We start from the raw sequence: 22,959 nt of genomic DNA, 5'->3' as shown, positions 1-22,959 counted from the left end.
TAGGCATGAACTTTGCATAGTATGTCAGCAGGCCAAGGAATGATCTCAGTTGACTCACATTCTTCGGGGACGGCGCATCCACAATAGCCTTCACCTTTGACGGTGCCTTGTGGAGTCCATTACTGTCAATTAATTACGTGGCCCGGGTACTCAACAGAAGATCTGAAAAACTCACATTTATTCTTCCTTACTCTCAGACCATAATTCTCCAGTCTCTGTGGTGTTGCATCCAGGTTCCTTAAGTGAGACTCCTCATCTAGACTTGTGATAAGGAGGTCATCCAGATAGCACTGGACCCCTGGTAGCCCAGTCAGAATTTGAGCCATTGCTATTTGGAACAGTGCAGGAGCAGAAGTAATCCCAAAAGGGAGCCTATGGTACCTGTACAGCCCTTTGTGTGTCACTATGGTCAACAGTTCCTGTGACTCTGGATCCACATGCATCTGCAGATATGCCAGACATAAGTCTATCTTACTAAACCTCTGTTCTCCAGACAAACCTGAAAAGAGGTCTTTGATGAGGAGTGAAGGATAATGTTCTGCAGTCAAGACAGGGTTCACAGTGACTTTAAAATCACCGCAGATCCTTAGAGACCCATCCTTTTTCATGACTGGCACAATTGGTGTAGCCAATTCACTTGTTCTCACTGGTTCCAATACTCCACTCTTCACTAATTTGTCTAACTCTGCTTCTACCATGGGTCTGATGGCAAACGGGACAGGTCTAGCTTTTAGACACTTTGGTGTGCTTCCTGGACTGACTGTCAGCTTAACTGTAATGTCTTTCATGCTGCTGAGTTCTCCATCAAAAACCTTGGCGTGTTTCTCCAAGATCTCCTGTAGGGCACCCGTGTCTCTGTCATTAACCAGGAACACATCCTGCCAGTTCAGTCTGAGCTTTTCCAGCTATCTGCCACCTAGCAGAGCTGGATAGTTTCCTTTAATGATGTAGAGTGGAAGAATAATTTTCTGTTTGTTGTGTTCCAGTGCCACGTCCACGACGCCTAACACTGGAACAGCCTCACCCGTGTACGTCCTTAATCTCAACTTTGTCATTCGTAGAGCAAGGTGCTGCAGCTTCTCCTTATACAGCTTCTGATACCATGGATCCACTAGTGCCTGTGTCTACTTGCATCCACACTGCTTGGTTCTCCAACAGTGGTGTGACCTAGTATCCATCATCAGTCTCTCACAGATAGAACACACACTGTGTCATCGTCAGACTCACAGCTGCTCTGCTCACCCTGGTCGTGCTCCATCTTATTCATGTGTTTCTTTTTGTCTCTGTGGAAGCCACTTTCCTTCTTTTCAATGTGTTGTTTGTGTGTTTGGGTTTTTTTCTGTTTTAAAGGCACATTCAATATGGCGTTTCTTACCACAGCGTCTGCAGTCTAAGTCTCTACACCAGCACTCTGATTCCTAGCACCCTGTTTTACCACAACGGTAGCATGGCTTGCCAGCTGCTGCCTTGTTCTTGGACTCATAAGACAACTGATGCACTTGTGTTGATGCCCTTTGTTGCTGTGCTTCACTAGCAGCCATCTCCACTGACGTGCTTATCGTTATGGCCTTTTCCAGTGTCAATTCAGCCTCAGAAAGTAGTCGTTTCTGGATGGACTCACAACGTAGGCCACACACCAATCTGTCACGTATGGTGTCATCGAGCACATCCAAATTCACAATGTTCAGATAACCGTTTCAGTGCAGCTACGAACTGTGAAACAGATTCCCCCTCTTCCTGGTTCCTTTTATGGAATCTGCACCGCTTTGCGATGATCAGTGGCTTAGGAGAGTAGTGATTTCCCAATATTTGGACTATTTCGTCATATGATTTTTCTCCTGGCTTGTCAGGTTGCACTAAACTGCGCAGTAGGTTGAATGGTTTTCCTCCCATAACACTGAAGAGGGTTGACACTACAACCTCCCCATTAATCTTGTTAGCACGCATAAAGTACTCAAACTTTTCGGTGTATGCGCTCCACTGCTCTGTGTTTTCTTCAAATGGTCCTGTTTCCTATTGTAACCGGTTATTTTCTTGCCCGGTGCGGGATTCGATACGGGGTGTACTGCACCACAAGGCGACGTCACTAACCGCTCGGCTAAAGGGTCAGACCCGTTAGCTAGGGACTAACGTGTATTATTAGTAGTTTACACTATTAGTGCCGCCATTTTCATATAGTATCGGTTGTTTTCCACCGATTTCAGCAATTAGCCTTAAACTTATGCTTCTTTATGCTACTTTTCCTTTTTAACCAGTCCACTTTGTCTATCTCTTTTTGTTATTTCGTTTGACTTACTACCCTTCTTTTTCCTCCTCTTTCTTTCCGTCTCCTGTCCACCGCGGGGATTCCGCCTCCTCACGCAGCAGCAGCACTGTCCTCGTGCCGTCTCGCGATGTACATCTGCGAGAAAAACTAGTATAAATCGGACTTTCTACCGAAAATAAGAAACACAACGTGGGAACGTATTACCTCGTCGCCAGTTTTGTTGTATACTCCTATTTCTACTTGAGTATAACCTCAAATAAAGAGGCAGGAGACGGAGGAGTATTTTATGTGGTCAGACGTATTCTTGTCGGAACCCCGGAATCCGCATAACCATAATACACAATGTACGCGTGACGCTATCTCAGAAGGGACAAACCTAGTGACCCCCCCCCTCCCCACACACACACACACACACACACACATTCATACCTAGGGACAATTTAGTATGGCTGATTCACCTGACCTACATGTCTTTGGACTGTGGGAGGAAACCGGATCCCCCGGAGGAAACCCACACAGACACGGGGAGAACATGTAAACTCCACACAGAGGACGACCCGGGACGACCCCCAAAGTTGGACTACCTCGGGGCTCGAACCCAGGACCTTCTTGCTGTGAGGTGACCGTGCAGTCAAGATAACCCACGCCATGGGTGGGATTTTAAAGCAATCCAGGAATAAAAATGTATGTAGAACAGTTAACATATCATCCTCATCTCAACTCCAAACAACAACATATGTTTAATGTCTGTCATTTAGCTCTGCTAGATCACATTTCACAATGAAAGTGTCGTTCATTTTTGTGATCAAGTGGTGATTTATGTTATAAATCCACTACAGTGAAGATATTGGTCTCTCTGTATGTGGGTCTGGGTGACTTCAGTATCAGAATGGGGGGGGGGTAGCATGTTTACTCAACGAAATTGTGTTCTTCTGCATGTTCTTCGCAGAAAATAAGCCAAGTCCACGGAGTTTCAGGTTAAAATAAACATTCACTTCATCGTTCTTTGATTAACAAAAAAAAAATCACATTGGGTCCTTTTGACCCGAACACCTCACGAGGGTTGACATTTTAACAGACATCGCCAACACGCAGACTGGGTAACGAACCCAGACTTTCTCCTTAACATAGCCTATCATGACGTCATACGTGAGTCCAAATCCTAAAAAAAAGTTTTTATTTCCTCGTATAAGACAGCAGCAGTGTACTAAAACGAAGAAAACGAGACTTGCCGACGACACAGGGCTCGTCCGAAGGGAAGTGGACTGTCTTGAGTTTGGCTACCACCTCCCTCAAGGTATCGGTGAGGGTTTGGGTGCAGATACAGACAACCATCGAGCTACATGCAGGTTTTCCTTCCAACCCGTCAACGCAACAGACTTCCCAGTCTGTACTCGTTGGTTGAAGGCGTGTTGTGGTCAGTGAATTTATGTAGCCTACTGATTGGTTGGATGGAAGTCTAGCATACCATCGATACCCCATGGCCATGACACGTGGTTGGTTGCTTGTGTCTGGTCTGATGGCTGCCTGCTCACTACCAGGTGTTGTCAATCTGTCAGAACACCCCCCCCCCAAAAAGTGCAGCAAGTTGGAAAATATTTGTGCAAGGCTTGAGCTTTATGTTGATACGTAAACTATTGAAGGAGATCGCTGACCAGGAGTTGTGGGGATGGGGTACCTGTTCATTGCACTGGTGCTGTCCTCACTGGGGACCACGGAACGGGTGTCTGCTCTGGCCAGGTTTCAGCCGTCAAAGGACACGACGGCGGTGACGAGAAACGTCCCCGGTAGAGCTGGCGGAGAGACGCGTAAAGACCAGTCCGCATCGCGCCCGCCGCACCTCCAGCTCCCCGTGTTTCTGCACTCGCGGTTGCCGCTGGTTAAGAAGGAGAACTTCTCTCCTGCAGGCGGTTCTGGGAAGGAGCAAATACCCGTGAAAGTCAGGAAGATTCTTCTACCAAATCCAACTGAGAATCCAACAAACGGTTCGGGGGGGTCCTCCGGTGTCAGGACCTGGTGTGATGGGAACCAGATGCGAGTGCAGGTCCCGAAAAGCCTCCTGGGCTCGGGACGGTTTTCCTCCCGTTTGAGACTTGGGACCTGCAAACCCACCAGCGCTACCGAGGACTACCTGTATTTTGAACATGACATCGGTTCGTGCGGAAATAACCTTACGGTAAGGTTATTAACCGTTTTTAATGACCAATTAAACTGTGTTGTTATGGCCTGTTTTTGTTAAGTTGATCACATCATGACAGATCATCAACAACCGGGTGGCCTATCTAAATACCCTGAGCTATGACCCACCACGACTCTCTGGACCCATCAGGAGAGCTGCGCCGTTCACCCTGCCCATCTCCTGTCAGTTCAACAGGTGAGATTCGGAACCGGTTTAAATTTCAAACCCAAAAAAGCAATCGGCTGAAACCTCTTTGACCCTTTAAGCCCTTTAAAGAGCAACGCTGTCTGTATCTCCACACCTGGTAGGTACCAATATTCTTACAAAATTGGATACACGCCCAAAATGCAGCTGCGCAAGATCTTCAAGCCGATGAAGAACAGAGCCAAATTTGTCCTCACACCAAGAAACGGTAAGTGGACGCCTTGATCTCAACATGCGCTCGTGTACTGTGCTGGCCTCCGACATCAGGGCCGGCCCAAGTGTTTTGGGGGCCCCAAGCAGAACGCGTGTGCCTCTGGGCTCTGGGCTATGCAGTAAGCTCGTGAATTTCTAAAATGCCGTCTTCAGGACTGGTTGTCCACATCGCTACTTGCAGGTGATCAGGTTGGATGTGCGTGTTCGAGACCTGCACTGGTTGCCTTGGTAATGATGCAGACGTGTGTACGTACGCTAACCGAAACGGCAAACTGGGGGCTATGGAGGTGTGACGTATACTCTCACTCTTCACGCCATAGTAACGTCTAGTCGCGCGCAGAACTCCTCCGTCATACCAGACTGTGGTGTATTGGATCGAGCACTCGGTGCTCGATTGTGTTGTACTGTCACCACTACTGAGTTCTGTAATACACTGGTCGAGCCTAGTAGCGTGTGATGTCTCCGTCTGTAAAGATCAGACTTGTGCCGCATCCTCGTCTCCGTGTACTTATATATATTAGTGATTAAGTTAGTAACCCACGAATAGTAACACTACAATAGTGTACATAAGAGAAGTCACAACACAGACAGCATCAGCTATGGAGGGGGCGCGCGGGGGGGGGGGGGGGGTGATGTCTGCTTCCACGGTTCTTCCGGTCACGGCCGCCATCGTTGTACAGTGAGCGGCTGTCAGCGTTGCGAGTGTCGTACAGGAGAGTTTAAAATCCATTTTATGTGGCCAGGCTGGAAAATTAGATTTGAATCGCGTTTCAAACTCCCATGAAAGTGGTTTAAATCTGATATGTAAAAAATCAAGTTTTCATGTGTTGTTTTGTTTTTTCCTGTCTAGATTTGATAAAAGCATCTGATTCCAATATGCCAAAAATCAGATTTGACCTGCCAGTCTGAACATAACCTGAGCGGTCGTTTAATTTGCTTTTATACCCCTGGCCAGCCATAACCGGTGTCCAGCCCAGATAGCAAAATTGCTGTGGCCCGGACCCGTCCCACACCCGACTTTTGTCTTTCTTTCATCCGGCCCACATACCGCGTGGAATGATGGCACTTTGGAGGTCCGCTGCTGTTTGCCAGATCTGGGCCAGAACCAAGCCATAGCAGTGCCACATGTTTGCCAAAGGTGGCCCATATTTGTTTAGTGATATTTGGGCCATATTCACCATTTACCACACGGGCCACTTCAGGGTCACATCCAGATCACATGTTGTCGAGAGCACCGCATCTTTGCCAAAAAAAGGCCCGCATTTGATTTGGCATATCTGGGCCATATTTGCTATTATACATGTGGGCCACTTCAGGCTCGCATCCATTTTGTCAGGGCCAGAAGAAGGCCATCAGTGCCGCATCACTGCCTGAAGTGGCCCACATCCGGATGCTATCTGGGAGCTGATACAATGAATGAAAGCAAGTGGTGCTAAGCTGCTGTTGTTTTGAATATCTAAACATGGTCCTGTTTGTGTTTCAGCTCAGTGGAAAAGGCTTTCCCCATCCAGTCAGTATTTGATTGGAAAGCCGATGTACTTCCAGGCTGAGGGTCCATCCATGACCGCAGACGAAAGGCTGTACATCAACTCCTGCTATGCAACCCTGAAGAAGTCGTACACTTCGATGCCTCAGTTCCCAGTCATTGAAAACTTCGGGTAATGTATCTAATGAAGTTAACGACCCTATTATAGCTTACTTAATGGAAAGAAGACACCCGGATACCTGTCCGCCATCTCCCCTACTGAGACCTTCCTTAATGGCTTCAGCAATATAAATCAACTAGCACGCCTGTGGATATAAGTAGTAGATTTTATCGCTGTATTTTTGTAGTCGCTGTGTTTTGTAATCACTGTATTTTTGTCATGATGATGGTTTTGAAGGAAAACTGAAAGCTAGAAAACTAATCATGTCTTCTTCAGTATTTGGAGTCTCATTCACAAGAGCAATATACACTTTTGTTGTTGTCCCATGGATTTTGATGGTGCGTGGCTTAAGAGTTTGCTTTGCACTCAGGCCAGCCATGCAAAGAAAAGACAGGCGTGCAGAGTTGGGCGGGGGCAAGACAGAGATGGGCAGGGGCAAGACAGAGTTGGGGCAGGGGCTCCGGATAGCAGCACCACGTTATCAGACGTGCCTGTTGTTTGTGCTCTGAGCAGATGCATGGTTGAAAGCAAAGGGGGTCGCTCCATGTTCATCCCATACAAAAAGAACTTGGTGAGATTTACTGTGGATGCATTCTTATTCAGAGGGATGACTGGGAAGGTAAGGAATGATGACATGTTCATTAGTTTTTGTTTTGTTTGTTTTTGTCTTTTTGTTATCACTATTATTCTTAACCAGAGACACTTTTCTTCACATTTGATTTTTTTTCCCCTTTTCATGCAAATGTTTTGTTAGCTGCATATTTCTTTACTGGGCCTACAGGGTTGTTAAATGCAGTATAAATAGAGGGGTTGAGGTAATGAATTTGGGGGGGGGGGTTACCTTCTCACCTGCTACTCGTACCTGAATGTCATCTCCCCACAGCAACTTTACATGCATTGCACCATGTCGGTAGGCAGCTCTGTCCCTTCTCCAGTGGCCAAGTCCTGTAACTACGACACCAAAGAAGGAAGGTGAGCTCGTTTTTATTTATTTATTTAAATGAGAGCCAAAGAACTACACTACCGAACTCTAGCTGAAGATGAATTGCAGAGTTTTTGGCCATTTGTAGCGCTACTGAGCAAAGTGGGTCTCCGTACCATAACAAAAAACATTATGGTGGCAATTAATGGTGACCTCTGTGTCATTAAATTATTCCGTTCAAACTAAAAAAAATGACTTAAGCTAATTTGCCTTTGAGACTCATCAGTTACTTTGACATGGATTATAAATAACCCTGCTGAAAAACTATATGGTTGCGTGGTCATGATACAAATCTGTCAAGCTATGACTAGAAAGAACCCTAGATACAGGTTTGTCATCATTCGGTTATTATAAAATAGTAAAAGTAGTAAAAGTAACGGGGAGTGCAGAAGAAAGGTGAAGAAGAGATTGCAGGCAGGGTGGAGTGGGTGGAGGAGAGTGTCAGGAGTGATTTGCGACAGAAGGGTACCAGCAAGAGTTAAAGGGAAGGTTCACAAGATGGTTGTGAGACCAGCTATGTTATATGGTTTGGAGACAGTGGCACTGACGAAAAGACAGGAATTGGAGCTGGAGGTGGCAGAGTTGAAGATGCTAAGATTTTCATTGGGAGTGATGAAGAAGAACAGGATTAGGAATGATTATATTAGAGGGGCAGCTCAGGTTGGATGGTTTGGAGACAAAGCAAGAGAGGCAAGATTGATTTGGTTTGGACATGTGTGGAGGAGAGATGCTGGGTATATTGGGAGAAGGATGCTGAATATGGAGCTGCCAGGCAGGAGGAAAAGAGGAAGGCCAAAGAGGAGGTTTATGGATGTGGTGAGGGAGGACATGCAGGTGGCTGGCATGACAGAGGAAGATGCAGAGGACAGGAAGAGATGGAAACTGATGATCCTCCATGGCGACAGGAGCAGCTGAAAGTAGTAGTAGTAGTTAATAATTATAAATCATTTTACAGTTGTTGCTGCAATAACAGCCCCAACTTTAATTACTTTGAAAGTAAATCAAGATGTCCTAGGGAAACAAAAACTATCAACATCACAGGAGCTTCCTCTCCAAGCCGCTGTTCTGAAATTCAGATGTACACATTGGAGCCTTGTAAATATTGAGATTTTCCAGAGATATTTGAAGATGACAACTTTTGTCAACAAAGTCAGTGGGGTCTAACAACATACATAACAACTATATCTGCATGAGTGAAATTAGGGACGTTAACAAACCCATGTTTATTTACACAGAAAACTCTTGAGTTCAGCTTTGAGCTTCTGAATGTCCTCATGCTGATCCTTATCTGGCTGGTTTGATCTTCTCAGATGGAAGGAGTTGTACGGTCCAGCTTCAGTGTGTTCCTGCTGTGACTCCAAATGTGACTCAATGGCCTCTGCCGGTGAGTCATCATAACCTCCTTATCTCCTTCCCTTACCAACTCAACACCGCTCCCACCATGAAAATACGTGGGTTGATGGGTATTATTAAAGGCGAAACACTGCTCTGCTTAGTGTGAAAGTCCAGACCAGGACGGTTGTGTTACTCACGCTGTCTGAGTGTGCTCAAACCAGATCTGGACAGTAATATGGGATGTTACAGCCCAGATAAGGTTGTCGTGTACACAGCTTGGTGTGAATCGGCTCCCACCTATATCACACTATCTGATATCGCCGTGTTGGTGTTGTTCCCACGACTTCATAGTTAATGTCGCTCCAGGACCACCATTGCAATGGACCAATCACGTTGTTGTGATACTGTGCCTTAGCGACACGAGGAAAAAGACGCTAACATAACCTCAACCTTAACCTAATACTTACCTCAATCTAACCGATAGCTAACCCACAACCGTCTTTTTCACCGACTCACATAGGCACGACCGCGCAACAACGTGATTGGCCAGTTGAATGATGGTCCTGGAGCAACATTAATTATGATGGTGTAGGAACCACATCAACATGGCGATATCAGATACACCCACCTATATTGGACAAATGAGCACACTGTAATGTAGGCTCGTGCTGGCGAATGTGTTATTGTTACAATAGGCGGGCCTCAGTTGAAAGTCTGTATCATTCCAAGAACCACTGGATAGCCAGGCTAGAAATGTAAAGTACTGTACGATGCTAAAGACAAAGGCACAAATTAGCATGTGTTATGCTGACACATGTAGAAAATGTTCATATACAACTTATTTGTAGTTCCCCGAGAATTTACGCATATATGAAGAAAGAAGAAGAAAGCCACTTTATTTTGTCGTTGTAGAGATTACAATGAAAAATTTGTTCTGCATGTAACCCATCCTATTGTTTAGGAGCAGTGGGCAGCTGCAGCGCCCAAGGACCAACTCCAGTTCCTCTTTCCATTGCCTTGTTCAGGGGCACAGACAGGAGTATTAACGCTAACATGCATGTCTTTTTGATGGTGGGAGGAAACCGGAGCACCCGGAGGAAACTTAGACAGACAAGGGGAGAACACGCAAACTGCACACAGAAAGGATCAGGGACAGCCTGGGGTTCAAACCCAGGACCTTCTTGCTGTGAGGACGCTAACCACTGGGCCACCGTGCCCAGTGGTTAGTGCTTATTTACACATACACTTCGGTACATCTGGCCTCACAAGACTATAATACATCTGGCCTCACAAGACTATATTTTCAACAAATCATGTTCAGTTACATGCATACAATGCATTTCCATGTATTGATGAATTAGGACATCTCATTCATCATGATGATGAGACGGGAAAGATGAAGATATGGGAAAGAGTAATAGAAGCTAGGTTAAGAGGAGAGGTGATGATTAGCGAGCAGCAGTATGGTTTCATGTCACGAAAGAGCACCACAGATGTGATGTTTGCTTTGAGAATGTTGATTGAGACGTATAGAGAAGGTCAGAAGGAGTTACATTGTGTCTTTGTGGATTTAGAGAAAGCATAAGACAGGGTGCCGAGAGAGGAGGTGTGGTATTGTATGAGAAAGTCAGGAGTTGCAGAGAAGTATGTAGGAGTGGTGCAGGATATGTATGAGGGCAGTGTGACAGTGGTGAGGTGTGTGGTTGGAATGACAGATGGGTTCAAGGTGGAGGTGGGATTACATCAAGGATCGGCTCTGAGCCCTTTCTTATTTGCAATGGTGGTAGACAGGTTGACATACGAGATCAGACAGGAGTCTCCATGGACTATGATGTTTGTGGATGACATTGTGATCTGTAGTGAGAGTAGGGTGCAGGTGGAGGAGAGCCTGGAGAGGTGGAGGTATGCACTGGAGAGAAGAGGAATGAAATTCAGTAGGAGCAAGATAGAATACATATGCGTGAATGAGAGGGAGGACAGTGGAATGGTGAGGATGCAAGAAGTAGAGGTGACGAAGGCATATGAGTTTAAATACTTGGGGTCAACTGTTCAAAGTAATGGGAAGTGCAGAAGAGAGGTGAAAAAGAGAGTGCAGGCAGGGTGGAGTGGGTGGAGAAGAGTGTCAGGAGTGATTTGCGACAGAAGGGTACCAGCAAGAGTTAAAGGGAAAGTTTACAAGATGGTTGTGAGACCAGCTATGTTATATGGTTTGGAGACAGTGACACTGATGAAAAGACAGGAGGCGGAGCTGGAGGTGGTGGAGTTGAAGATGCAAAGATTTTCACTGGGAGTAACGAAGAAGGACAGGATTAGGAACGATTATATTAGAGGGACCGCTCAGGTTGGACGGTTTGGAGACAAAGCAAGAGAGGCAAGAATGAGATGGCTTGGACATGTGTGGAGGAGAGATGCTGAGTATATTGGGAGAAGGATGCTGAATATGGAGCTGCCAGGGAAGAGGAGAAGAGGAAGGCCAAAGAGGAGGTTTATGGATGTGGTGAGGGAGGACATGCAGATGGCTGGTATGACAGAGGAAGACGCAGAAGACAGGAAGAAATGGAAACGGATGATCCGCTGTGGCGACCCCTAACGGGAGCAGCCGAAAGTAGTAGTAGTAGTAGTAGTAGTAGTAGTAGTAGTAGTAGTAGTAGATGAATGAGGACATCATTCAGGACATCCGCTCAGATCATCCGCTTTAATACTATTAGCTTAGAGATGGTTAGTTTTGATATAAGGTTAGAAGCGGTCATGTTTAGGTGTCAAATTAGAGGTGGCTAAATTTCTGTATGGATTTGCTGAGGTCAGAGCAAGGATCCGCAAGTCTGGCTGATGAGTGCTAGTGTACATCTTGGCTAAAATTTGATGTCAGCAGATGTCCTCAATCACATCCTCATTTATTTTATAAGTTGACATAACACATGCATCTGACAGAACATGAACAATCTGTGTATTTTAGGACTGACGAATAAGTTGTGCATGCATGTTTTGTCTGTGTAACTGGGGTGGTTATCCCCATCATGATAAAAGACCAAAGGCACTGAGATTTGAAGGTGCAATCCTTAATTCAACTGTGAACCCAAGAGTCGTCCCTATACTATCAACCCCAAATTGCAGTCACATTTTTACCTCTTACGCTGAGCTGGAATTCGTGGGAAGGTGTGATTACATGATAGCGGTGCCATGCAGCTGCAGTACATCTGTATCGATGAGTAGACCGAATCAGAAACAGGGCTCGGGGTGTCCCGGTGGTGTGGCGGTCTATTCCGTTGCCTACCAACAAGGGGATCGCCGGTTGGAATCCCTGTGTTACCTCCGGCTTGATCGGGCGTCCCTACAGACACAACTGGCCGTGTCTGTGGGTGGGAGGCCGGATGTGGGTGTGGGTCCTGGTCACTGCACTAGTGCCTCCTCTGGTTGGTTGGGGCGCCTGTTCGGGGGAGGGGACTGGGGGAAATAGTGTGATCCTCCCACGCACTACGTCTCCCTGGTGAAACTCCTCACTGTCAGGTGAAAAGAATCAGCTGGCGACTCCACATGTATCGGAGGAGGCATGTGGTAGTCTGCAGCCCTCCCCGGATCAGCAGAGGGGGTGGAACAGCGACCGGGACGACTAGGAAGAGTGGGGTAATTGGCCAAGTACAACTGGGGAGAAAAAGGGGGGGAAAATCCAAAAAACAAAACAAAAAGGAAACCGGTTTGAGATCCAAGCCCCACGTTCTATAATCACCTCAACGCTCTGTAGTAATGCTCATAGACGCCATGCATCGCGAACCCCCAGAAATGCAGCATGAGCAGCTTGACACACAAAATCAGAAATAATGTGTGACGGCTTTATCTCGTTAATACGAGGACTGACGCTGAACAACAACTTAACCTCAAGAAAGACATGAAATGCTTATTTTCAATCTGTACAAACGCTTCGATTGTGTATTATAAATATGTTTATTTTTGTTCTGTGTACCAACAACACCAAGCTAATTGCCTAGTGCATGTAAAGAATTGCTGATTCTGAGATGTGCCTCCATTTTTTAGACGTTCAAAATGAATCGCAGATCAGGCCTTTAACACGCATATTCTGTCTGCGTGGAAACAGGCTCTCCGGCCACCAAGCTGGTGAGTAGCAGACCGTGGACCGTCGAGTTTGACGTGAAGTCCACTTCTCCAAAGAGGAAGACGATCCCACCAACGGCCACAACAAGAGCAAACGTGGCTAAAAAGGTGGCAGAAACCGTGGTGACGGCACAGCCGGAGGAACGAGGGGTGACTGCGGTCACCAAGGAGGCGAAAGGCGTCAGGGAGTCGGAGGAGTGGCCCTTTGGAGGCGGAGGTGTGAAGTGGGTTGAGGAAGAAGGTGACAGGAAGCGTGTGAGGGGCTTCGCTGTGGTGGTGGAGGAGGAGGAGGTGGAGGAGAAGGTGAAGGTGAAGGAGGAGGTCACTGAGCCACGCAGAATATTCGAAGAGATCTTTGATTTTGACAAATGACTGTTGGACCTAGAAGCTGACACTCAGATAGTTGCGCTGTTCATCCATCTTTGACTTTGACACACCTCTTGTAATGAGTCCAAACCAATAAAGCGTGAGAAAATGGAGGGTCATTTCTATTTCACTCATTACCCAAACAGCTTATCCTTACTCAGGGTCGCCGGGATGCTGGAGCCTATCCCAGCAGTCATTGGGTGGCAGGCAGGGAGACGCCCTGGACAGGCCGCCAGGCCATCACCGGGCCCACACACACACACACACACACACACACACAGTCACACCTAGGGACAATTTAGTATGGCCGATACACCTAACCTACATGTCTTTGGACTGTGGGAGGAAACTGGATCACCCGGAGGAAACCCACGCAGACACAGGGAGAACATGCAAACTCCACACAGAGGACGACCCCCCCAAGTCTGGATTACCCCGGGGATCGAACCCAGGACCTTCTTGCTGTGAGGCGACTGTGCCACTGTGCCGCCCCTAATTTAATTTCTACTTTTTAATATTCAGTATAAAGAAGTTGCCCTTTCTACTAAATGGGCCTGCTAAACCATCATTGCAGCATTCCTACAAACTACTTGGACTTAATTTAATTTTTAATAAGTATTAATTTTAGCCTATAGCAAACACTCCATAATACGTCCAGTATGAAATGGTGTAAGAGCTGCAGAGAAACTGGCAAAACCTAACGGCAAGTTACCAGCCAGCGTTCACTAATAACTGCATTAAGAGTCCATTTATGGGGCCAAGCCATATTCATTACTTCTTGGGTAAATGTTTTATTGCTACATGGTATGAAACATTCTGTACAATTCAACTTTTACAGTGTCAGGGCACATAACTGAAAATCTGACCTAGCCAAACAAAACCCACGACGGCTCGTTTACAAGGAATCTTTACGGCCGCCACCAAACAGAGTACTTACAAATGGAAAAGACACAAGCTCGGTTTCCTAACAAATGAATAACCGTTTTAAATTCAGAATATTACTATCATATTATCAGCATATCCACAACCGACGATACATTTAGGAAGAGTAGAAAAGTAAAAAAGTACAACCGTTTTCCATTCCTGGAATGCCCTCACCTTCCTTTTGTTGGTTTGTAGAAAGCCACAATATTTTAAACCGCCATTTTATACAAAACAACAGTGTCGAGCCACCTCACTGATCTACAATAAAGTCTGGATTGATGATTAAGTAAAGTCTTGGAGGCCACCGCAACTCAAGCTTGGCATTCCCTACGTCGGTGTTGCAGTAGTTGACGGACATGACCAGCACCTTGTCTCGCGCTAGGGAAGCGCTTGTGCCACCCATGACACTGTCTGTTGTGCGTTAGGATTATGAATGGGCTTAACATACGTGCCGTTAATACCATTAGGTCTCAAAACATGCAGAAAACCACTGTTACATTGTAGCAAATTCGGGGGGGGGGGGCAGCCAGGAACCGCCACAGTCGGGACGCGAACCTGGGTCTCCCGCACCATGGGTGACTCCGTTAACCAGTCGACTAAATGGTCTGACCCCTTTAGTCGACCGGTTAACGTTGTCGCTTGCGGTGCGGGAGCCCCAGGTTCGCGTCCTGGCTGTGGTGAATCCTGAAGGAAGGGGGCAATGTAACGATCACGGATGAATAGGCTCGGTAGCCCTTGGCTAACGGGCCGGACCCTTTAGTCAACTGGTTAACGTTGTCGCCTGTGGTGTGGGAGACACGGGTCGCGTCCCAGCTGTGGCGGTTCTCGACTGCCCCCGAGTTCGCTGCAATATAAATGTTAAAAAATAACATTTCAACCATAAACATGATGACTTGTTGTTTCTTCCAATGCTGCTATTATTTGTGCGTCTTTTTTTGGGGAGGGGGGGTGATTTTACCCCTTTTTCTCCCCAATTGTACTTGGCCAATTACCCTATTTTTTGAGCCGTCCCGGTCGCTGCTCCACCCCCTCTGCTGATCCGGGGAGGGCTGCAGACTACCACATGCCTCCTCCCATACATGTGGAGTCAGCAGCCACTTCTTTTCACCCGACAGTGAGGAGTTTCACCAGGGGGACGTAGCGTATGGGAGGATCACGCTATTCCCCCCAGTTCCCCCTTCCCCCCCTGAACAGGCGCCCCGACTGACCAGAGGAGGTGCTAGTGCGGTGACCAGGACACACACCCACATCCGACTTCCCACTCGCAGACACGGCCAATTGTGTCCGTAGGGACGCCCGACCAAGCCGGAGGTAACACAGGGATTCGAATAGGCGATCCCTGTCTTGGTAGGCAACGGAATAGACCGCTACACTACCCATACGCCCAACTGCATTTTTCTTAAGTGTGTACAGTATGCTGCAAATCTAGTCATAATGACAAGCCACTAGAATCCCCAGACGCAATAAACTTTTAAGGCATGCAATTATGGTTGCCGAGGAACTTCTTTTGACTTCAACCTTAGTGGATGTTCTATCACTATGTTATCAATCCAGATTTTATGGAAGATCGTTGCAGGGAGAACTTGGATCAGATGCATCCTTGGTAGGCAGTGAACGAGTCTTAAAGCATGCTTTGCACATTTGACTCCAACTCGACCCATTGTGGTGCAAGGTGCCCCGCCCTCAGTAATACGAGCTGAGGTGGGAGTGGGTCGTAGGGTGCCGGGGCATGGCGGACCCGGGGTAGATGGAATTGCTGGTTGAACTCCAGTATGACGCTGGGGGGGCAAAAAAGTTTCCAGGGGACATGGGCATGGGCGCTGGGGGGGCGCCCATGAAGTTCATTTTGGGCTGGTGGCTGTGGTAGGGCGGGACGTATGGCATTTCAGTCTGATACTTAACAATCCCACCATCCGCTGCATGGTTCTGGTGTGCCTGCGAGATGCCCTGGAAATCAAACTTGTAGGCGTAGCGCTTGCCGTGCACCTTGGTCATGATGTTCTTGTCATAGTAGTAGCGCAGGGCGCGGCTCAGCTTGTCGTAGTTCATGTTGGGCTTGCTCTTGCGCTCACCCCAGCGCTTGGCCACCTCGTCCGGGTCGGTCATCTTAAACTCACCATTGGTGCCCTCCCAGGTGATGATAGTGGCGTTGGTGCTGTCGGACAAAAGCTCCAGGAGGAACTGCCACAGCTGGATCTGCCCTGAACCTTAGGGGACAAGTACATGAGGGGGAAATGTTAGGGACTCAGCGTTGACATGTTGGATTTATTTTTTTTCCTAAAGCAATAGTTGAGTACTGCGCTTTAGTAACTCTGGCTGTTGAAGATGATGCAAGCTGTTTGAAAATCTCATCCTGCATAATAATGTTGTAGAGGATGAAATTGAAGTGCGGACATTGGGAACTCATTCTAAATGGGTTTATAAGAGCTATAAAGAGCAGTGTCTACTTTTCAAATATAACCTCGTGGTATTTCACTACAATAAACAGACAGTATAGTCATAATGGTTCTGTCTGTTTCAATCCAACCGGTTTAGTTTTGATTCATGCCACTTTATCTTTCTATTCTTACATAGATAGACAGATTTGTTTGTTCGCCACACAACCAAGGCCAGTGGAATTTGTGGTACAGTATGTCAGAATCAGAAATACTTTATTCATCCCTGAGGAGAAATTGGGTAAAAAAAAAAACTCTGCAGCACAATATTTACATGGACAGCAGCAGACACCCCACATATTATCTCCAAACAAAGTTCTCATGTTTTCACTGTTCTTTCAAAGGAATGTCAAGAAAGGAACTTTCAAAAAATGTTTCAAAGGAATTTCAAAGGAATGTCATTTCAAAAGAATGTCAAGAAGACAGAAAACCTCAGTGAGGTTTGGTCTTCTTGACATTCCTTCTTTTTTTTTTAATCTATGAACTCAACGCAAAGTGCACTGCGTTGCATTTTACTGTACGAAATGTGACGTAGTGATCGATGCAGTTGAGAAGTCGGAGCCCATTTTTCATCAAATGTGACCTTTTCACTGTGTGCTATGAGGAAGAGACAGCTTAAAACCTACCCACAGGCCTGTGAGCGCTGGGGTCAGAGAGCCTGTATGAACTTTGTTTGCCTGCTGGGTTCTTGGAGGAGCTGAGGGCTTGGCCTTCTGTGAGGAAACAGCAGGGCAAACAGTCATTTTTTGGTGAGGAGGGAAGCAGCCAACCAGAGATTTCGGCTGTAATTTTTTTTTCTTGTCAAGTACGAATTATGAAACTACGCCGATATTTTTTTGCCATTGCTTGGCCTTTTAATGCCGTCTTTTCCAAATGTAGACGGATGAGTTGTACAGAACGCCAGCCCTTTTCTCGCTCTCCAACTCATGAGTAACCAAAGCAGACAGTGTAAAGGCCTCATTTGGTACATCCTTTTCTTTGGCTGGATTCTTACCTGGGTTGGCGAGTCGACTGCTAATGGGTGCTAATGTCTGGTATGGATCTGTGAGGAAGAGACACAAGATTAACACTGACACATTTTACAGACGTTTGGGTCTTATATCAGATGTTGTCAACGTGTGTTGTGATGAGGTGGTGCACAAACCTTGTACAATTCTAGGAGCCGGCTCCGAGACGCGGGTGCTGTGTTGATGCTCCATGGAAGAACCTGCAAATTGTGTATAAAGTATTTTATTTGGTGGTGTTGACGCATGGCGATAAATGTATAATGAGCAGGGTTTATTTTATGCAACAAAAAAAAAGAAAAGAAGACTACATTCATCCTGAGGAATGGTTTCATATTGTCAGTTGGTTTTTCTTTTCCTCACTATACCTTTTGGTACTGCTGTCATGGTGTTTGCTTGCCAGCTGTTCCTACGGCTGATTTCATCAAAGTTGTTTTCTGCACAGAAAAGATGTGAACAGATGCTGACGGCCTTTGAATTGGACAGTTTTAGAGGAAGAAGGAAGTCCGTACATGGACTCTTTAAGAAGGGTTGATGGCAGTAGGGTTTTTTTTTTTTAAAGTACAGACATGGGAGAGCTGAAGCTGACCCATAACTTCTTGGGGTGAGTGTTTCTTTGTCTGAGGCCACCCCCCTATTGGCCAGAAGATTGTGAATCATGTCCCAAAGGGGGACCCATACCCTCAGTTTCCTGTGCCGGTGCAGCTGTTTCCTGTCTGAAACTGGCTGTTGAGTTGTGGACTTGCCAAAGAGTTGGCAACACAGGCCAGCGTTGTGCCAAGAACCTTTTATACTCTTGAAACGATGTCATATGGTATTGAAACTTTAAAAAACACATTATAATTTGTGAGCCCTGAGATCGGCACCATGAATTCTATGCGTTGCTTCACACCCCAAATCCCTTAAGAGGCCGCTACAACCTCATGGCCTCCATTCAAGTTGCAAGGCTTTATGGAAGAGTCATTACATGATGTTTCCACAGCGAAGGAAAGAAGTTCTAGATTCAGGAGACGTTGGTCTTACCTGCTTTGACCTGAAGTCTGGGTTGCTGTGGTGTGTTGGTGGCTGTGGGGTAAGAGAATGTAGGGCTACCTAAAAGAAATCACAAGACAAGAAACTCACTTTAGACCAACCCTTTTCATATGGATGAAGAAATGTATAATCAAATAACACACCTAGGCTAGAAGACTGGGCTTCTACGAGGGGCATAATGAAATAAAGTGTATCCAAAAAAACTAATTTGTTACACTGAAAACCACACTGAAGAGGAAAACACTGATCAAAATCCTCCGACCCCGACAGTGTTCAATATATGGCATCTATATGATAGTCCCCATGAAAGCATGCCAGATGTTCTGACCGCAGAACAATGAAGGTGTGTGTGTGTGTGTGTGTGTGTGTGTGTGTGTGTGTGTGTGTGTGTGTGTGTGTGTGTGTGTGTGTGTGTGTGTGTGTGTGTGTGTGTGTGTGTGTCGTCACGTCTGACAAGCAAATGGGACAGACGACGTTCTCCAGAGATACACAGAGTCGTTTTATTCGGATGTGAGGAATCTAACTTGGTGTATTTCCCTCCGTTATACACATGTACATTTACACAGCAAGGTAAAAGTGTAATTAACCAAGCTAAGTACAAACTAAAAACAATTATCATGAAAAAAATAAAGATATAGTTAAAAAAAAAAAAGAAGATGGGATCGACACTAAAGACACAGTACAAAATAAGGATATGGTATTAGTGCCGATCCAAGTACGAGCAATATTCAAGGTGTGTTATCGTAATAAATTGCCATGATGAGTCCAGTTACTATGAAGCATGCAGCAGTGCTCAGACATAAATATATTACTGAGATCATGAAAAGCTGATTTGAAAGGCTCCTGTTGCATATGCTGCTGGACTCGGGGTCAATATGAAGGTGGGTCTTACTCTGACGGAGGTAATTGAGGTGCGAGAGCAGGATGTCAGCATTGTAGGCAGACGTGAGACGCATCATGTCCTCCTTGGTCATCTTGCACAGAGCCTTCCCGTCCAATGCGTGGAAGTGCACTGCGTCCACCTCCTCCAGTACATACTCCTTAATGGCCCAGTCCAACCATTGCCGCACGTGGTCTTGGGTCCACACCTCCGGGTCTGTGGACCAGAATCGGGAAACAACACTTGGTCAGACTGGTCTGTTTAATGGGTCGTGGTTGGGCTGGATATCACTGAAAACATCTGAGTGCCGGTATCATTTCTGCTACTCGCTGCTTTCGATGCTTTGAAACGCACATCTGGTTTTCATTCAACACTTTTAAGGACATCTCAAGTAGTATTTTGAATCACTACTGTCAAATTGTTAAACATTTTTACACCCCACATCTGCTTTGCTGTTTTCAGTAAACGCCTGTCACAAAGAAATCTTTATGCCTTCTAGTTAAAGCCAGCTGGTCTACGGCTTTTTGACTATTCTGATAGCTTCTGATGCCCTGAAACTGATAGGGGGAGCACACCCTGCTGGATCAACCTGATAAGGATTTGAGTCAAAGGTGCAAATCTGATCTTGAGGGTTGTTACATCTGAACACCATATTTCCTGTTCATCTCTGCTGTCGTGTCAACAAAGGCTAAAATTACCAGTAAAATAATCGAAGAGACACTTGGTATTCTAAGTTTGTTTATTACTTGTGGTTATCATTATCCAGCTCGTACACCGACTTATTCTAGTCCACACCATCAGCCCGGTTCAGCTGACTCTGAACCTATTTCCAGTGGCAAACTATGACAATGTGCATTGTGCGCTTCCCGTTAGATCAGATGGAGGTATGAGACTCGCACAGAAGCCACCACACCCTTGGGTGCTGATTGTCCTTGTTTAACCACGTGTGGCTGTGATGTAACATCCGTGTATTATGGCGTATTATAATCTGGCCGGAGTGAGTCATCGTCAAACCCCGTCTAAATCCACCACGCCGAAATAAAACGACCCGCCGCACCTCGAACAGTGTCTCACAACTAAAGTGGGATCCATCTAGAAACTCGTGGTCACTGGTTGGATCCCTTTACTGAAACACACGCGCACGCACATACACACACACACACACACACACACACACACACACACACACACACACACACACACACACACACACACACACACACACACACACACACACACACACACACACACACACACACACACACACGCAGCTCTTATGAGTCACAAAGCTATTGGCAGGGAGTGCACGTGTCAGAGGAACATGATGCATCTGGTCAGATTTGATTTGTCTGATTTTGCAACATGGTTGTATTCAAAACCAAAGTGTGCATGGGCTGCAGTCAGGAGTTAAAATGTGCTACGTGGAGGGAGTTGGGGGAGGATACATCTTTGTTTACATGATTTAACTAATCACTAATCACCAGGGCCTACGCAAATCTGAAACCTATGAAAGTCACTTTTGACTCATTTCCTAAACCTGCAAAACGGTTATGGCTGGTTTTGGTCTGATAAGATGTTGGAGACACTGACATTTTGTGCTCTCCTGCTGGTAATTTGGCTGTTTTAATGATCGGTGATGATGCAAATTTGCTCTGAACTTTGATTCTCCTGTTCCCCAGCTCTTAATGATCTAACATACACTGAATAGATTCGACATGACTTGCACTCTTGGCAATTCCTATGTAGCAAATGTACTACTTCTACTTAATATAATACTACTGTGATATTATTACTATGTAGCACTCTATGATGCCTGTTGGTAACACTCCAAATTATCCACTAATTGATGACTCCCTCGCATGGTTTATCTCCTTTCTTTCACGTTCTCCATTGACACCGTGGGCTTCTCAGTACTGGCAGCAGTACATGTAATGCCAGCTCTTAAAACTCCTGTGTGTTATATTCACATTAGACTTGTACATGATGTTGTCATGTATTTTACTGACCGATTTTCCTTCATGGCAGAAAATGTTAATTTATAGCAAGCAGAAGCCCAGAGGAGAAGTTGCAGGGGGAGGTATGGTCGGATGCACAAACAGTATTCAGTGCCCATCTCATGGTTTAATTCTTGATATTGCACAAGCCAGCTGTGTGCCAGTTCTTGAGAAACCGTCTTGTGACGTTCTCATATGAGATGGGGGGGGGGGGTGATTGAGGAGAATTTTCAACAAATATGTCGCAAGTTAAAAGTCACCTGCGGGCACAATGACCCTCTTCTCCTCAGTGACACTGTTGGGTGGGGTGATGGTCTGCGGACTGGCACGCGGCTCCGGGTACGAGGTCTGGTAGGCCATCTGGGAGCCGTCGTTGCTCATGTGCCGGGAACGTTTGGTCACAGTGCAGTCCACAGGTGACTCACGGCTGCAAGACACAAATGAGAGGGATTCAGATTCTTATGGCAGAATACTGGCAGGGCCAGCAGCAGGGAAAAAAACGACATAGAATTTCATCACTTCCAGTTTTCAAAGATCTAGAGCTGCACATAGAGATTTGATTTTATTTGGAAAATATTTTAAAATATGCCATGTCCAGGTGGTTTGGTTCAGGTCTGATTACAGCAACCCAGGTTTGAATTCACACACATATATATATATATATATATATATATATATATATATATATATATATATATATATATATATATATATATATATATATATAAACTTAGCACAAAAAGTAAGGAAATTTGTGTTTGGTAGATTATTTCTTTGTTGTAACAATGCTTCTTGGCAATAAATCTTATATCAGGCACCTGATTGTCAGCACCTGGGCAAAACAAGAGTCAATAGCAACAGCAAAATAAGCTGTTTGGCATTGGCAGAGAAGATTTGGCAAATTTTTCATGGGCACAACCCACATACTCAGCTCTGCTGCTCATCCCACAAATGGATGTTCCTTACAAATGTGGCGCCATTTAAAAGGGAAATAAACAGGCTTTCCAACTGCATAAGATTTATTGCCAAGAAGCATTGTTACAACAAAGAAATAATCTACCAAACACAAATTTCCTTACTTTTTGTGCTAAGTATATATAATCCAGTTAGTCAAGTAAATTCTCTATTCTCTATGAGACAGTACAAGCCTGTTTCATGCCATAAGCAATCATCAGCTGTCAATAAAACTACTCGAGGAAAGGACATACCATCTATTGCCTCATCACGTGCACATTGTCCAGTGGGGAAGGGAGAGGTGCAATGTACAAAAATGTCAAAAACACGTGATAGCTAACGGAGGTTCGATTCAACATTCAAAAACACGTGATCGCTAACGATCCAATTTGGGGGTGGGGGGGGTATTTGTCTATTGTCATGATTTATTTGTAA

The 22,959-nt window shown here is 45.7% G+C and overlaps 2 protein-coding genes across 3 annotated transcripts in view; one reads left to right on the top strand and one right to left on the bottom strand.

Annotated features, from left to right (window-relative positions):
• The first annotated feature begins 3,935 nt into the window (after positions 1 to 3,935).
• On the top strand, positions 3,936 to 13,307 carry zp3d.2 (zona pellucida glycoprotein 3d tandem duplicate 2). Its single transcript, XM_056287006.1, has 8 exons — positions 3,936 to 4,442; positions 4,525 to 4,640; positions 4,754 to 4,857; positions 6,346 to 6,520; positions 7,022 to 7,127; positions 7,392 to 7,480; positions 8,801 to 8,874; positions 12,919 to 13,307. The coding sequence occupies exons 1-8, from the start codon at positions 3,936 to 3,938 to the stop codon at positions 13,305 to 13,307; spliced, it is 1,560 nt and encodes a 519-aa protein (XP_056142981.1).
• Positions 13,308 to 14,062: 755 nt separating this feature from the next.
• The window catches only part of fli1rs (Fli-1 proto-oncogene, ETS transcription factor-related sequence), an 18,689-nt gene continuing 9,792 nt past the window's right edge, over positions 14,063 to 22,959 (bottom strand). The window contains exons 3-10 of one of the 2 annotated variants that reach the window (XM_056285959.1): positions 21,831 to 21,997; positions 19,589 to 19,792; positions 18,688 to 18,756; positions 18,033 to 18,101; positions 17,805 to 17,867; positions 17,655 to 17,702; positions 17,287 to 17,373; positions 14,063 to 16,432 (exon numbers count right to left, since the gene is read on the bottom strand). In XM_056285959.1, coding sequence (XP_056141934.1) covers positions 15,909 to 16,432; positions 17,287 to 17,373; positions 17,655 to 17,702; positions 17,805 to 17,867; positions 18,033 to 18,101; positions 18,688 to 18,756; positions 19,589 to 19,792; positions 21,831 to 21,997 — 1,231 coding nt within the window. In that variant the 3' untranslated portion in view covers positions 14,063 to 15,908. The remainder of the gene's footprint in view (positions 16,433 to 17,286; positions 17,374 to 17,654; positions 17,703 to 17,804; positions 17,868 to 18,032; positions 18,102 to 18,687; positions 18,757 to 19,588; positions 19,793 to 21,830; positions 21,998 to 22,959) is intronic. The other variant, XM_056285960.1, reaches the window with a different exon arrangement.

Source organism: Lampris incognitus, chromosome 9 (genome assembly GCF_029633865.1).
Source record: "Lampris incognitus isolate fLamInc1 chromosome 9, fLamInc1.hap2, whole genome shotgun sequence".
Lineage (NCBI taxonomy): Eukaryota > Metazoa > Chordata > Actinopteri > Lampriformes > Lampridae > Lampris > Lampris incognitus.
The sequence above is the reverse complement of the archived record's forward strand: the minus strand, read 5'-3'. Positions and strand labels throughout refer to the sequence as shown.